Genomic DNA, 18228 nt, shown 5'->3' on the forward strand with positions numbered 1-18228 from the left:
GGTTCACGGGCTGAAGTGAATCACCAGCCCATTAAAAACTAACCCTTGTCCCTACACACACACACACACACGTATATATATATATATATACAGATCAGCTGGATATATATATATATATATATATATATATATATGAGAAGTCCATTTTCTTTCTATGTCACAATTTGGGATCATTTATTAAACCATTAAGTTAACCATTAAAGGAGACATCTGTATGGTCATTACTATGATGCTGCAACTAACGGGAACAGGTTTTATGAGTCACTAAGCCTCGGTCCGCGAATGTCCTCGTTAAGTAAATTAAACGCACCTCATAACAAAATTTGTACATCTTTAATAAACACCTTATGATTGTAAATAATGGTAGTGGCTGCTGTTAACTCCTTTTACTGGCACTTACTGCCCATAATCTTTGCATAACATTACCATAACAACTAGTCATCTGTATACACTACAACAAATAATCGGGGATAACCTTAATCATGTAGAAATTGATATACGCCTACAGGGCTTTTTTTTTTGTCCTGTCCAGCAGAGTAATGCTCAGAATTGTTGTCTGAGTGCCAAGAAAATCCCAACAGATTTACTTTCACAAGTGGAGCATTGCAGCTAACGCTTTAAAGCTCTGCTTGATATTTATAAAAAGAAACTTTATTAGAGACTGCTTTCGGGTTATTTCAATTGTTACAGACATGGACTCAGAAATGAAAATGAAAAAAAAAAAAAAAGCACGAAAGAGAGAGGTGGGGCAAAAAGGAAAACGGGAGAGAAAGAAAGATGAAGAGAATACAAGATAACACCCTGCTTGGTTCTACACCCGCAGAAACATTCATATTACCAGCTTTTTTACCGAAAATGCACGGTACTTATCAAGACAAGATGTATTTAGTGGTAAATACGGCTCAATCTTACAGACCTATTTTTAACCACTACGGCATCAGATAATGATTGTTCATAAGAATTGACTCACAGACCTATAATCTGAGCTCTTAAGAATCTTGCACAAGTCTTAGTCAAGACTGATTTTTTTGTTTTCATGACTCTAGTCTCTGTGTCTATAAAGACCTGAAGACTGTTGTTTCCATGTCAATAAAGAGACAGATGTGTGGTCTGCACTACGAATTCTTCTTAGCTTGAAATTATGACTATAACCTGTAAGGCTTAAACTCTTGCATACTTGATGCTCCTGTTCTTTTAAGAAACAACAGATATTGGATTGATGGCCTGAAAATAAAGGGAAAAGACAGGCATGTGGTTTAAGAGGAGAGGGGTTGAGCTATTGGGATGTAGGTGTCTGCTAAGAGAAGTCAAGACTCCAGAAGCTGCCTCATTAATCAGGACTGTGTGAGCTGGACAGCAGGAGACCGGGTATGGAGGTTAGGCTAATGGGGTGTATTTATGTGACGAGCATTCTCCATTTCCAACTCACTCCCTTTCTTGTCTTAGGCTTGCCCATCTACAATTGGAGAAACTCAGTGTGTATGCTTGTTTGTCGGGCAGAGGCAACAGCATTAAAGGAATGCTAATATGATGCTGAAGGTTTTAAGGGATGTCTAATTTCTAAGGACAGAGCTGTCAGAAAGTTTGCTGGAATACCTAACAAACAGAAAGGGAAGGAGGGGGTGGTAGGAGGAAAGGGAGGAGGCGGTAAAGACAAACTGACAATCATTTTTATACTGCAAAACTTTATCAAATCAATGGGTTGTTCGTTTTGTAAGGAACAGGAAGACAGGTAACTATTCACAGATATTAACACTAGAAGACACTGCAACCTTAAGGTCTAAAAATCTCTACATGAATTCATGAACCTCAGCTGAACCTTACACCACTGGTCTCCTCATATGACCAGCATAAAACTGAGTTAACATGGCTTTTATCACTCTAACTTCAAATTATGGATCTGGACAGGAAAGACTGTAATAACGTTTTGTAGCTGTTTTTGGAGAAACAATTCTCACAGATAGCTGCATAAGAGTCAAAGAAACATGGCCGACAGTTTTATTTATAAAAGTACGTCCCATCAGAAGGACAAACTACAAATAAACTGCAGAAAACACTTAAATTGCAAGGGAAACCTTGATGTGTTTTGGTTTGGTCTTGGTTTATGTATAATTATGACCAATAAAGAGAGAAAGAAAAAAAGAATGTTTCAGTAAAATGCAGCTGTACCATTAAAAGATAAAAATGAAATAGCCTTGCCCTCATAAAATATTTCATCTATTAGTTTTTGCTCTCTGATAATACTGGTCTGCATAGTTAGTCACCTACTGCGCCAGTGGATTTGGTGCCGGATGTAGCTGGGCTCCAAAATCTTGATATATAACAGCGCTTTGGTTCCGAAGTTATATACATTAAGATGTCAGAAAATCATTTTACCTTCTAAAACAGAAGTCATCTGAAGAAAAAAACCTAAATAGACCCATGCTAAAAGTATTAATAATAACTGTTTTAAATGGGATGTGTTATTCAAAATTTGATTAAGATAAACAATGATTTGAAACAAGGCATGGGTTGATATGAAGATGTGAAAATCCCTCACAGCATTCATCATACCGTCCAGACAGTTTAATGTCCTTAAACGAAATGTTAGAGTGACTGGAGTTTTTTCTAGATACATGGAACATAGAGTAATGCAGTTTTTCCCTGCCCCCAATTGCTGCTACAGTCAGCTGGCTGAAAGAAGACAACTACTGTACACTTCTTTCTCGTTTACAAGAAAGACCATTTGTCTGTCTGAAAATATTTTCGGTTGCAAAAAACCAAAGTCATGGTGTGGAAACTAAAGGAGCTTAAATTATCACTCTAAGTAAGGTAAAACTGCTAGAAACTACAACTCGCAAGCTTCAAGCTGCATGTCTATAAAGCGACTGCAGGCTGGCTACCTGAGCAGAAAGCTTGACTATTTAACCAGTTTTTTAACCAATTTAATTGGATGGTCTAGAAAGAACAGAATGGCAAGAGGTAAAAAACTTCTAAATTTGAAGGAAATTTAATGTACTGTAGATTGCTACTTAAGTATGTGTAAACTGAAATCTATGTAACAATTTATTATAGTCAACATCACTATAACCATAATAATCGACATGCAATATTATTGCAGCAGTAAGAATAATTGCTCCTTTTCTGTTTTAAATAAATGAAACTACATCATACTCAGATATGGTGAAACCATGGTATTTTTTTTTTTTTTACAGGGTCATCACACTGTGAAAATCTAACACTGCCCATTGTCTTTTTACAACTAAATCAAAATACAAAAAGCATCAAATTGTAAAATCTTCAAAAAATATGTGGTAAAGGCGCTTTAAGAGTGGTATGATACAAAGTAAATAAATAAAGCAGGGGGCATGTAGGATTATTGACCTGACAACCGGTTAGTATATGATGGGGAACAGAACAGGAGCAGCTCACAGGCGACTGTGGCTCAGTAGGAAGAGTAGTTGTCTTGCAATCAGAAGGTTGTGGGTTCGATTCCAGCTTCCTCCTGCCATATGTTGATGTGCCCCAGTGCAAGGCACTTAACCTCAAGTTGCCTACCAATCTGCATATCGGTGTATGAATGTGTGAGCGATAGTGAGTGTGATTGGGTGAATGTGGCTCTAGTGTAAAGTGCTTTGAGTGGTCTGTATGACTGGAAAAGCGCTATATAAGTTCAGTCCATTTACCATTTACATCACTTCGGTAAATGGTTTTAGCCATGAACTAAAAATGCTTTGCTGTGAGAGTAGGATCACATTCAGAGGATAGCTGTGAGTGGCGACAGTACATCATATCAACAGCCTGTTTTAACTGCTGCCAGAGTCAGCAGAACGGTGCTGCAGATCAGCACAGGATCGGGTGTTGATGGCCATCTTAATTGAGGTCAGTGTGGTGATATGATTAATGATTCTCACTTATTTATGACATTGGCCTTTTGTTTGAAAGCACCACATGCTTGGTGATGAATTAGGTGCAAACAACAAAACCACACATTTTCCAGCTGCATCAAAATAAAGTACAATATCCAAGAAAAGTCTGTTTTATTTGGCAATTTAATTTAAACAGTGATACTCGTATAATGTAGATTCTTTACAAACACTATCTTTTAACAATCTATTTGTGTTTATTTCAATTATTAAAGCTTATAGCTATAAAAAAAAAACAACTAAATGTGAATTTTACCAAAGACCAATAATAAAAAGATTTTGCATTAATACATTTCAGCCCACTGAAACATAAGTAAGAACAGTTTTTATATGCATTCAATATTTGGCTGGGGTTCTTTCCATGAATTACTGCATCAATGCAACATGGAATGGAGGCAATCAGCTTGTGGCTCTGCTTAGGTGTTCAGGAAGCTTGGGGTGCCTTTATAGTGGCCTTTACCTCATCTACAGTGTACTGTTAGCTCTGGTGTCTCTGTTTTTCCCCCATGAAAATACTCAATAGATTCACTATAGGACTTGTGTCAGGAACACAGAGATACAATGGTCATTAAAGCAGGTACTTTTGGCAGTGTAGGTAGGTGTCCTGCTGGAAAAACAAATCCATATGTCCATGAATCTTGTAAACAGAAGAAACCACAAATACAATTTTCAATTATTTGAGAAACTGATATTTGTTTTGTTTTTATTTCCTGTGGCCAAAATGAACAGAAAAAAAACCACTTGAACTAGATCACCTTGAGTAATAAAATTATATATGAGTTTAACTTTTTGATTTTAATTTCCAAATAAGTTAACTTTGTGATGATGTACTGAGATGCACGTTTATGTAGAGGCCATTGTAAATAATTTGTATTGTAGGTGAACTTTATGAGAACATCACAATTAAGTTGCAAATAAATCATCTGCAGCTCTATTTTGTTACTATTGCCTCTTATATATGAGTCACTTCTAACATTAAAAAGCATATTTCACTGTCTCAGAAATGTTTGAGTTCTACAGTTAAAGGTTTGTTTTTTTAAACACCTCCATAGTCTTTAAGGGAGTTTTAAAAAGTTTGTCTGTAAAGACATTTTAATTTCAGAACAGAATGCAAACCTTAGCAGAAACTAAAAGGAAAAAGGTCTTGGGACTAAAGAAGTGCAGCAATTATTCCTGAGCTGAATAATTTGTGCTTCCCCAAGGTTTAGGAGGACTGACAACGCATAGCTCGGTGGAAAACTAAACAGCACTCTTCAAGTTTCATCTCATCCTTCTCCTCCTCCACATACAGTTCTGGTCTACAATGTCTCTCTACTGCTTTGTATTCTACCCTGTGCTTTGCGCTAAATGACACAAACACACTCCAGATGGAATTGAAAAAAGCAACGAGTGCACATATATATGGCCTGAGGGCTCCAATCATGTTTGAGAGTCACATGGTTCAGGAAGTTTTCAGACATTTAAAACCCAATAAAGTTTAAAGTTATCCAAGCTCACTGATCCAAGACCAACCTCTAACAGACATTACAATGGACAAAGGGGTAAATTCATACTTGCCTCCCTGCTCCTAGAGCCATAATTCCAAATGTTTAACGAGGCAGTGGGCAGTTAAAGGGAAAACTTTAAAAAGGATAATAAAGTGGAAATAGAAGGGAATTTTTAGGGTCTGTTGTTGCCAGTTTTCAATAACAAGAGGTTTTGAAATGATGCCGCTTATGCAGAATTGATTCGATTCAAAGACTGAATCTTATTTGCCTCGTCCATTATAAGAGGACAGCCAGTATGAAATCATACTAATGAGACAGCACACTAGAATACTTCCTAAGTGAATTTTCATAATCAAATTTTCTTGCACAAGTGATCTCTTGTGGATAATGTTATTTTAAAGACAAAACAGGATTCAATCATTTTTCACAGGGCAATATTATGTTAGATATCCCACATGTATAATTAAAAGCAGAATGTGACTTATAAAAACAAAGATATAAGATCTTTAAATATAAACCTGGCTGCAAAGCCACATAAAATCCCACCACAAAGCTGTTTGGATCACTAAATAGCTTTGTAGTATCTTTTTTATATCTTTAAAGATATAAAAAAAAGACCCTGAAGAACTTTAGAAAACAAAACTAGTTCATATGGTGCCTCAAAGTACTAAATGTCCCTTGAACTTAGTAACATTTTGTCACGTTACAACCACAAACTTTAAGGAATCATCATGGGATTTTATGTTACTGACCAACACAAAGAGAAACCAATTGCATTAACAAGCCACCTAATTACTAAATAAAGTTTGCTTGTGTGTTACCTACTCTTAGTGTAAATACAACTGTTCTGAAAAGGCTTGAGGGGTTTGTTGGAAAACATCAGTGAAGAAAGAACCACAGCTCAGGTGAAGAAATCTGTTGACAGGAAAACTATTAGCTGTAAAGTCACTAAAATTTGACCTTACTGGATGAGTGGCGAGGGGACAGCTATTATTGAAAGAAAACTATAAGAAATGCTGTTTGCAGTTTGTCACAAGGCACACAGTAAATATGTGGAAGAGGTGAAGCAGGGTGGTGACAACATGAAGCTGTAGGGATTGAAGGATGGTTGGAGCAAAAAACTGGGCAACCCCTGCAAGAATCTTGAAAGTTAGAGGCTGCAAAAGACAGACAGAAGTTTGCCTTCCAGCAGGATTACGAGTCAAAACATACAGTCACAGTGACATAGAAATTATTAGATCAAAACATATTCATGTGTTAGAATGGACCAGTCAAAGTCCAAACCTTGATCCCATTAAGAATCTGTGATGAGACTTGGAAATTGATGTTCACATACATCCATCAACCAGTCTGACTGAGCTGGAGCTAATTTGCAGAGGAGAATGGGCAAGACAATTATGTTTATTTGAAAAAAAAAAAATTTTAAATGTTGTATCCTATTTTTCCACTTCACAGTCATGCACTACTTTGTGTTGGTCTTCACATAAAATAATAAGATACCTTGAGGTTTGTGGCTGTAACATGAGAATTTGTGTTCGAGTTCAAATAGGAAACAGACTGCATGTTCTAGCTACTGGGACTTAAATCTTAGTCTGACCACTCACATGTTTTAGGGCACAAAAAGAAAAGGGTTTTTCAGTGCTTAGCAGAAACTATTAAAGTGTCCAAAGTTATAACATCTGCTGCAACCCTTTAAAACAAGAGAAAACCTTTGCATTTAGTTATTCTATGTCTCCAGTTAATGGCATTAAATGCTTACAACCAACTTCTTTAACCTTACTTAAGTTGGGCATTATTTTTTTGTTGTTCTTGTTTATACAAGCCATTACCAGCATTTACATGATTCCCATAGGAAATTAATCATCTAGTCTTCATTAATAAATGTTTTATATTGACCTGTCCCAATGACCACTGGAGACAGGCCCCAGCCCCCTCGCAACCCTACACAGACAAGCAGGTATACAGGTCCTTCTCAAAATATTAGCATATTGTGATAAAGTTCATTATTTTCCATAATGTCATGATGAAAATTTAACATTCATATATTTTAGATTCATTGCACACTAACTGAAATATTTCAGGTCTTTTATTGTCTTAATACGGATGATTTTGGCATACAGCTCATAAAAACCCAAAATTCCTATCTCACAAAATTAGCATATCATTAAAAGGGTCTCTAAACGAGCTATGAACCTAATCATCTGAATCAACGAGTTAACTCTAAACACCTGCAAAAGATTCCTGAGGCCTTTAAAACTCCCAGCCTGGTTCATCACTCAAAACCCCAATCATGGGTAAGACTGCCGACCTGACTGCTGTCCAGAAGGCCACTATTGACACCCTCAAGCAAGAGGGTAAGACACAGAAAGACATTTCTGAACGAATAAGCTGTTCCCAGAGTGCTGTATCAAGGCACCTCAGTGGGAAGTCTGTGGGAAGGAAAAAGTGTGGCAGAAAACGCTGCACAACGAGAAGAGGTGACCGGACCCTGAGGAAGATTGTGGAGAAGGTCCGATTCCAGACCTTGGGGGACCTGCGGAAGCAGTGGACTGAGTCTGGAGTAGAAACATCCAGAGCCACCGTGCACAGGCGTGTGCAGGAAATGGGCTACAGGTGCCGTATTCCCCAGGTCAAGCCACTTTTGAACCAGAAACAGCGGCAGAAGCGCCTGACCTGGGCTACAGAGAAGCAGCACTGGACTGTTGCTCAGTGGTCCAAAGTACCTTTTTCAGATGAAAGCAAATTCTGCATGTCATTCGGAAATCAAGGTGCCAGAGTCTGGAGGAAGACTAGGGAGAAGGAAATGCCAAAATGCCAGAAGTCCAGTGTCAAGTACCCACAGTCAGTGATGGTCTGGGGTGCCGTGTCAGCTGCTGGTGTTGGTCCACTGTGTTTTATCAAGGGCAGGGTCAATGCAGCTAGCTATCAGGAGATTTTGGAGCACTTCATGCTTCCATCTGCTGAAAAGCTTTATGGAGATGAAGATTTCATTTTTCAGCATGACCTGGCACCTGCTCACAGTGCCAAAACCACTGGTAAATGGTTTACTGACCATGGTATCACTGTGCTCAATTGGCCTGCCAACTCTCCTGACCTGAACCCCATAGAGAATCTGTGGGATATTGTGAAGAGAACGTTGAGAGACTCAAGACCCAACACTCTGGATGAGCTAAAGGCCGCTATCGAAGCATCCTGGGCCTCCATAAGACCTCAGCAGTGCCACAGGCTGATTGCCTCCATGCCACGCCGCATTGAAGCAGTCATTTCTGCAAAAGGATTCCCGACCAAGTATTGAGTGCATAACTGTACATGATTATTTGAAGGTTGACGTTTTTTGTATTAAAAACACTTTTCTTTTTTTGGTCAGATGAAATATGCTAATTTTGTGAGATAGGAATTTTGGGTTTTCATGAGCTGTATGCCAAAATCATCCATATTAAGACAATAAAAGAGCTGAAATATTTCAGTTAGTGAGCAATGAATCTACAATATATGAATGTTAAATTTTCATCATTACATTATGGAAAATAATTAACTTGATCACAATATGCTAATATTTTGAGAAGGACCTGTAGATAATGGATGCATGTATCCATATTATAAACCTTGACTTCAAGGAATTTTCTTTCTTTTAAACTCTTGCTAATTCGAAAGTTGGAATCCCAAATACAAATATGTAAACTCATTATTTTTGATCAAAAGTGTTATAAATAAGATAGAGTTCCTATAATCCATGCCTGAAAACACAACAGAATGACGTACAAGTGAAGCTCAGGGTTAATGGATTGATATCTCGTGAAGAAGTCAGGTGTGGATTTTTATCAAAAAGTCCCTCTGAAGTTCACCCCAAAGCATTCTGGAGACTCCTCAAGCCTGAGATCAGATGACACAAGAACAGATTTGTTTAGGCCATCAAGGCTAAACACTGGCAGTGGCGTAAACTCAACACTTGTCATCATCCTGAGCCTGTTATCCCCACAGTGAAAAATGATGACGACAACAGCATGCTGTGAGGGGCATTTATCAATGACTGGGGATGGGAAATTATAGATGTTTCACGACATAGGATTACAATAAACCCAAACATCATTCTACACAGTCAGTGGCCATTTCTCTAAGTTAGTGCTTATTACTGGATGACAGAGTCAAAAGCCATAGTACATAGTATGCATCTAAATAAATAATGGCTATGTCAATGATTAAACTGTGAAGATTCATGAAGAGTAAAACTTTACACTGAAAAGCGAGTGATAGGTATTATTTAATCAACTCAGAGGTAAGGAAAGACACCGAGTCAGTTTTACTTGCAAGGGTAGCTGTGCACTACAGACTACGAAGTATTAGCCCCCCTCTCTCTTTATTTATACATGCTTGGTCACACACAGTTCAAACATCATTCAGAGTCGGGGTGTATGTGTGTATATGTGTGTGTGTGTGTGTGTGTGTGGGTGTGTGTGTGGGGTCAGAAAGGTTAGGGTTCATGTGTCTTGATTTTAGAGAAAGGAGTGAGGATTGGTGCCAGTCCCTAGATGTTGCTGATAATAGCATAACTCACCCTTCTCTCTTATCTCTTTGTCTATGACATGTGGGGGAAGAAAGCACTTAGAGCAGACACAAGTGATAAACAATATAAAAAGTCATAAAAACCCTAACAGCGAGTGTTAATTTGAAATAGAGCATCAACTTTAATTCAACTTTAAACTTTGATAATTTTGTGTTGTTATGGGGGGGTGGCAGGGCGTGGAGGGGTTGTGTCCTCTTTTTGGATGTGGGGTCACCTGCATTTGAATCGGCTGAGCGGTGACAGTGGAGCTGAGCTGATTGATGTTTTCCCATGGGCTGTCCTTGAAGTGGCAGTGATGTGGTGTGTTTGTGTGGTGGCGGGGGCATGGTGGAGGCCGCCAGCCTGGGGTGCATGTCGCCAGCCAGGGACCTATGGACCTGGTAGTAGAGCATATGTTTGAGGAGTGTGAGTGAGTGTACAACACCCCTTGTTGTGTGTCTTTACGTTGGGTGCGTGAGTCTGAGTGTTTTTATGTGTACACATAAGGGTGGGAATGTTTGATTGTGACTGTGTGTGCTTGTTTTTGTGTCAGGTTGGGTCTCAGACTGCTCCCTCTCCTGGATCAGTTTAGACCCCCCATCAAATGTGGGGCCTATTTCCTCCCCACGCCACACACTGCCGGTGGCTGGTGTCTCTGCCCGCCGGTGTATTGGCCCTGTGTTCCGGGGTGGGTGCTTTAGTGTGACCCGGCTCACTCCCGGAGGCCCCCTGGCTCCGTCGGGCCTCTGCTTGTTGACTGATGTGCCCCAGGGTCTCAAATCTCTGGGTCCATGGCTGGATCTGCTCAGGTGTAAACTGCTGCCAGTGGGGCCAGTGGGTTTGTCTCTGCAGCTCCCTGGGGCTTTTGCTCTGTGGCTACTGGGTGATTCCCTTGGGGCTCTCCTCTGCTCTTCTCTGGGGGGTTGCAGTAGTCTTGGCAGTTTCATCCTTGGTTTCCCATGCTCTGGGGGCCTATGGATGTTTATGGCTCAGATCTCCTATGTGTCTCTATCGGATCCAGAGGGGCAGGTCTGTGGCTCCTTGCATTGCATATTTGTATGGTGAACCTTATATACATAAGCGCACTCATATTCAAGTATTAACAGATGCACATATGTTATATTTAGGTATGTTGAGCTGCAGTTACCACTAAATACATCTTGCATTCATTAGTACCATACACTTTTCAGTAACAATGCTGTTATATATGTTTCTGTAGGTGTAGAAGCAGTTTTCTTGTATTCTCATCATCCTTCTTTCTCTCATTATTCTTTTCTCCTTTTTTCCCTTTTTCCCCCACCTCTCTTTCTTTATTGCTTCTTTTTATTTTATTTTCGTTTCGGTCTCCGTGACCTTTGCAATTGAAATAATCCCAAAGCAGTTTCCAATAAAGTTTTTTTATGTATATATCAAGCGGAGCATTATAGCAATAGCCGTAATGCTCCACTTGTGAAAGTAAATCTGTTGGGCTTCTTCTTGGCACTCAGACAACAATTCTGAGCGCTACTCTGCTGGACAGGACACGGTAAAAAAAAACAATGTTTTGGATGGACAAAAGCTGTTCAAAGCTATAAAGGGCATTGAAAATTTAATGTTATATGTACAGCCCTGCAGCTATCTGCTTAAAGTCTTCCTTTCTCTGACTCAAGTCTTCCTAAATGAATCACAAGCGTTTTTGAATCTCTGTGATTTTTCTTTCATTTTTAAAAGCTCACCAATACTGAAAATGGCAAGTCTTCCTCTCTTAGTAACAGAGTCCACAAGAAAGAGCGTTGTTGTCAGGGTGAATGGTGCAATCTCTACTCAGAAAAAGATCTGATTTTTGAGTTTTCCACCAGCTGGTCACAAATCATGGCTTGCAGAGTTGAAATGTTAATGAACTTTGTTAGAACTACAGAGGTTTAAGAATATTACTGGGTGCAACTGGGAAGCAAAAAGTCTGGAAACAATGTGGGGATGTTCAAAATAGTTAAGAGACAGAACAGATTTGATTTATTTTAGGATTTATATTGTAGTTAAGAATAATGAGTATAAAATGTAATAACATGCTAAAATACATACATTTTGGATTAGGTCAACCAAGAGATGTTTTTACATCAGATATGATAGTAGTATGATGGTAATATGTAGTCCTATGTGTCACACAATGATTGCTGGGACAAGATGATGTGGAAGCAGACTTTGAGAGACACTATACGCAAGTAGAAAGTAGCTAGCAATACACCGAAGTGGTAGCCATCTCCAGTCTCCCTTTACTATGCCTGAAGCAAAGATAACTCTCTAACAAGCAACCTTGGGTGCATCATTATCTATTTATCAACTACAAGGTTGGAACTGAAGAAAATAGATACTAAAATCACCATCTAATATGCCTGATCTTTTCAATTCTTGTTGCACAGATTGTAGATATCCATTTTTAGACATCCCTCAGCTTCTCACACACATAAACACATACAGTACAAGCACTTATAAGCACACACAACCATCTGAGATGTTCAGAGACCTTCATTCAGCCACATAGTGTAGTCAATCATTCTGAAAAGCAGAGAGAAGTACCGAGCAGAGGATGCATCATGTATACTTTATAAGTCCAGCTCTTGTGGTAGTATGCCTGTGTCTCAGCCTGAGGTAGATCAATCCACAGCTGATATATTTCTGTCTCATCTATGATTCATCATCACACTGACAACTGACATGCGGTCATTTCAAATAAATCAGAAAACAGTACTTGTCATGTGGATCACAAATTTAAAACTGCTTTCATTCTGATTAAGTTGTCCCTCAACTGTTCCAGTTATAGCAGAAGATAAATCCAGTTAATATCTCACAAGTGTAACAAGCCTTCACTCTCTTGATCAACATCCTGAGCCAAACTGACAGTACAAACAGGGAATAGCCTCTGATCCTACTTGGTTTATCTTAGATAAATCTGAATTTTGTTATGTAAAAGCAAAACAATAAAAAAAAGTATCCGAAACTGGATTTCTCAACAATAATGCCTCTTTTTGGTAGGAGAAAGATATATCTTACCTAATAAAATAAAATAAAATAAAATTAAAAATTAAATTAAAAATGAAATGAAATAAATAAAATTAAATAAAAGCCTGATAATTTTGGAGATGACCTCCAGGAATGGCAGAAAATTATTAAATAAATACATAAAAATAAAAACAATTCCATAAGAGGAGGTTTAATCTTTACACCTAAAATAGAAACAATCAGGTTTAGAATGCAAAAAATTTAAATATTAATGATCATAACTCCAATAAAATATAATGGTTAATTCTGATGACATCCCGCATAGAGTTGGGATATAGTTTCATAAAAACTATAAATTAACGCTTTTAGAGATGAAAGAGGGCAAAAACCTTTGGAAAATGACAAGTAAATTAGTGATGGGACATGATTAAAATGTATCTGGTTAATCAGAGGCCTGGCAATTAATTTAATGCAATAAATTACATTGTTATAACTAAATAATTTAAGTTCTTTTCATTTCAAATTAACTTTGGTCAATGACTGAATCACTGTACAGACATACGATATGTTTTATGATGAAAAGTGACCTTGCTGTCATGCTGTGATCCATCCAACCATAAATGGACTCAACAGTGAATAGACTTAATTTATACAGTATTTTTCAGGTCATACCTACCCTGTAGAGCTGTATATCAGGGCCACATTCACTCAGTCACACTCAGAGAAGCACACACATTCATACACTCCAGATGTAGTTAGATCAAAATAACTTCAGGCATGCAAACTAGCAGCTTTACACATCATAATCTTCAAAATCATGCAACTACTTTTGGAAAAAAGTTTAATATTTCTATATTTTACAGAACGGGCTTTCTGTCATGTTGTTCTAAATTCAGGAGTGTCCCACTCTATCCGTACGTGTATCTTGAACTGCAGAACTGTATCTGGACAGTGATGCTGCTACTTTGTTGCCCCCTACCTGACAATGCGTGGTTCTGGTTGTGCCTGAATCTTCATATCAAGGAGGGAATTCTTAATATTTTAAGATCTTTTCATTTATGTGTTTTTTCTCCTTCCCCTATCTTTACTGGCTGTCCCTGGGAAAATAAGCATGCTCTGCAGCTGGTTAAATATTGGGATACACACCTTTGCATGTAAGCCATTTACCTAAGCACAGTCATTACAGTTCCTGCATTTAGTTGAAATGTGAATTTACATCTTCTATAGAAATAGATTTTCCTTAATGTGTCTCCACCCAGACTGATTGCTGCATAAATAAACAAAAAGATAGAAATAAAACAAAAACAGGAAAATGTTCTCTTTTTAAAAAAAAAGTGTGATCATCTGTTCATTGGCTCTAAGTTTTAAGTATAAGGATTCTACATTAATACTAATCCATTAAATTTATTCTATAAGACTCTATTCTACTTCATTCACACTCAATATTCTGAGTTGCATTCATGTGCACCAGGTAATCTAACATTTATTCATTTAAACAGTTGTTCACATTGCATATGTGTGCGACTGAAGGCTTTAATTTTTAACATAACAAACCTGAACTGAGAAGTGAAAGTCAGAGGCCAATAATAAATACATAAAAGCATTCAGTTTCTGCCCTTTTGGTCTTACTTGTGGGGTAAAAGGTGAGGAAGAAGAGTAGCAGGCCAGCAGCCAAGTTCCCTAGGAATGTGACGACCCCACAGGTGATGCCTTCAGGGACCGGGTACACCGTCTCGATGAAGAGCTCAAAGAAAATCGGCACACTGCTGTTGACAAATATGCCAACCAGGATGCAGGAAGCGTAGAGAATGGCTGGGAAAAGACAGAACAAACCAAATATTTTTAATGTAGCAGATAAACAAAATCAACCGAACATTTTTTTGAAAAAAGGACAGGAGGGACCAGTTTCTAGAACAGTAGTGAAATATTCAACCTTTAAGGAATTCCAGCTCCTCCTTTTGTTTCTTTTTTTTTAACCAGGGACCAGATTTATGATGGACCTTCACCATGAAACTTCGGTCCATTTAGTAAGCGAGCCCTCAAGGTGGCAATTTAACAGAAACCTAGCTAAAATCCTGTAGGTGTTTTCACAGTAAATGGCCATCTTTCCCAGACCCAATTCCAACATCTCCTTGCCCCTTTCCTCAGTGTGACATGATTAGTTTGTCACTAGAAATGTGTTTTTCTGGCTAACTTTATAACTATGACGTTCGTCTTTTGTAAGCTGTGTCTCAGAAATAATTGGTCAGAGGCAGTAGGTGCACAAGCTAACAGAACATGTTTAGCATAAAACACATTTCTCTGTAACTGGGATTTGTTTTTCTACAAAACTATATTTTCATTTTCTATTTTCTCACTTAAATCTATAAAAAAAACAAAAAAAACTAACTTTGGGAAAAATATTATTTGATGAATGAGCGGCAACAGTAATTCAGTGCTTTATTTTAATACTAGACCGTATCACACTCATTGGGCTCTGGAGCCATAGTTGTTGCAACTACATATAAAAAAGTTGAGTGAGGTGTGATATATCCAGTCCTATTTCTTACTTTCCATCTGGGAGGACTATTTGTACAAGTCTGGCATGATGTACAACAAAACATGTTGATTGCCTTTGCCCGCCAATTCATTTTCAATTTATTTTGCAACACATCACTGGTTTTAGTGTGCCTGCACACACCGCATTAGGAAGCAGCTCGTGTCATGGATACTGCAGTACATTAAAACAAAATTTCTTATTCTTTTGCCAAAACACACAGGTGTCCATTTGGTTAACAGCTTGTCTCATTTGGTCATTGTGCATGGTGAGAATGCAAGTCTTTGCGCTGGAAGTGGCTGCCTTATTTTCTGGGTATTACTGAACTGAGCTGGGATTTTGAATTTTGATTTAAAAAACAATATGCTATCATGTTTTTTAATTTTTCGGCATGTGTTTGCAAAACTAGCTCATAGGAACTACATTCAGTATTTTCAAAATGCATTTTCGAATATTTGCAGGAAAAGCTGGCTGGTGTTACATTTGTTTCAGTCTCAGAAGAGGCATCTGTGTAAAAGAGTGAATGTGTTAAGGAACTAACTCATCAGCTCTGGATCATGAGAGTCCCCCTATTCTCCCTAATCTCAGTGAAACGACTGAACTCCCATTTGTCTGCACGTCCTTTTATCATAGCTCCTCTGAGGACCATCACATTCCAGTGTACAGGTTTACAACTGGGAATCCTGACCCCAGGAGGCAGTCTTCAAAAGCAGCCGTGTTATATATCAGACTATATATGATCAGATCCCAAAAAGTAGGAGATATCCTTTGAAGGAAGCTGATAACTAATCATCTCTAAGGAACGCGGTAATTATTGTACAATGGGAGAAAATGTAAAAATGAGAACAAGGCCAGAATTTTGCGCAATAGATCTATAAATATCTGTTGCACAAGAAAACCTGTCTACAGTCAGTCGTTAACTAAAGTGTGGCCTCACAGCAACAATGTGTTTTGGTCGGATCTAGCCTATGTGGATCTTGCATGTTCTTCCTGTGCTTTTGTAATATTTATATAGATAATGCTTTTTCCACACACAACCCATAAACATTCATGTTTTAATTGTTGATTTGATTTTATTAATTGGAGTTGGTTGCTTTGTCGATATGTTTGGAGTCACAATCTGTCTGTTTATTCTAATATATCTTCTTTATCTTCTATATTTACATTTTTTGTGTTCATGTCTTTTGTCGGGTCAAGAATAAAGTATTGAAACTAGACATGGGCCTGTTACCAATAAAACGTCCCTTCTCTCACTTATTGCTAAGCACTGCCGTTTAGCTGAATAAAAGAATGGCTACAAAACTTTCCCCTCACAGGGCAACACACATATTTCAGTCTATAAAATAACCTCAACAGTCGTGTTTTGTTAAGAAAAGGAGCACCACCCACCCCTCTTATTAAGAAAGTGTGTTTAAAACTACAGTTGGCTAGTCTGTTCAGAAGCAGACTGCAGGCAGAGCACAACCGATTAACCAGCTAAAATAACCTGTTATACTTGTCTTACTATTTTGTAGAATAGTAAAAAGTGGCAATAGTCTGCGCAATAAGTCTTGTTACCAAATTAAGCCTGTTTGTTTTACAGTTTAAAGTCTATAAAAAAGTTGATTTGGTGGCTTGTGTCAATCTGTACCTCTTTGATGGCATCAAAGTGTTTTTTGGAAGGATGAACTGTTTCAATCACCATAAATTAGGTTTACAACTAGGGGTCCAACTAAATATTTATAACCTTGAACTGCTTTTAAGCTATAAAAATAGGATTGTATATAATATTATTATATAACTGGAGCATGTTTTGGTGACTTCTAAAAGAAAAATGTAACAACGGCCAAACTTGTTATTACAAAAAACAGCAAAATGAAGCATTTATTACATTCGGTCACATTAGAGTAAATTTTTTTTTTTTTTTTTGATTGATTTTTAAATATCAGTTGTACAATTTTCCGTTTTCATTGGTGCACAGATTTGTAGCTCAAGATAGCAGTAATTCGCATTTCTATGCCAGCTGAATGTTGTCGCAGAGCAGTCACTTGGAGACTGGAGTCTGGCTGTTGACTCACTCCCAGAGTTATCTGCTCCTGATATGGCATCAACTGTTGTACCTTGTCCAAAGCCTTGAGTTGTTGGTTCCCTTAAAGCTAACTTTGGTTTGTTTCAAACCAATTGGCCCTAAAATGCTTCCAACAGAGAGACAGTTTATGGTGGATGGGGAAATTCCATCCTCCTAAATGGTTTACTTTCACAAAGCTCACCGACGTACATAGGGGATCTTTGGGGAAAACAAAAGTGCCCACTTTGTCCTTTTTCATTTGCCAAAAGTGGCCCCACATAATTTCTTTTTTTACATTTCGATTGTACCACATGGAGAAGCTAGTTGCCTACATGTGCCAGGGCTGCTTTGCTCTACAAAAAGGGTATCTGGAGATGGTATCCAAATTGCTTGATTCCCTTTACTAAATCAGAGTTGCATCTGGCATCAAAGTAGACAAGTTGCATTAATAAAATATGAAGCTGTGTTTGTTTGACTTTCAACCTTCAACCACACATCACATCAATTTAATATATTTCCTGTGTTTAGAAAGAAAACACATTGTTTTTGGTTTACTAATATAGCACGCTCTGTGGTTCCCAACGGCACATTGTAACGTAAGGTGGAGATGACATCAGCCGCGGAGGTGTGCAGATGGATAGCGAATGAGCAACGTCTTCTAACTTCATCTTTATATGGTAGTATATTTCCATTTCAGAAGAGTGCGGCTACAAGGGCTCTGTTTATGTCAG

At 38.1% G+C, this 18228-nt stretch overlaps 1 protein-coding gene across 1 annotated transcript in view; it reads right to left on the reverse strand.

The window, feature by feature from the left end:
* Positions 1-18228, reverse strand: part of slc49a4 (solute carrier family 49 member 4) — a 71854-nt gene that overhangs the window by 7539 nt on the left and 46087 nt on the right. The window contains exon 8 of the mRNA XM_047370120.1: positions 14544-14726. Coding sequence (XP_047226076.1) covers positions 14544-14726 — 183 coding nt within the window. The remainder of the gene's footprint in view (positions 1-14543; positions 14727-18228) is intronic.

The sequence above is a fragment of the Girardinichthys multiradiatus genome, chromosome 7, assembly GCF_021462225.1.
Source record: "Girardinichthys multiradiatus isolate DD_20200921_A chromosome 7, DD_fGirMul_XY1, whole genome shotgun sequence".
Taxonomy (NCBI): domain Eukaryota; kingdom Metazoa; phylum Chordata; class Actinopteri; order Cyprinodontiformes; family Goodeidae; genus Girardinichthys; species Girardinichthys multiradiatus.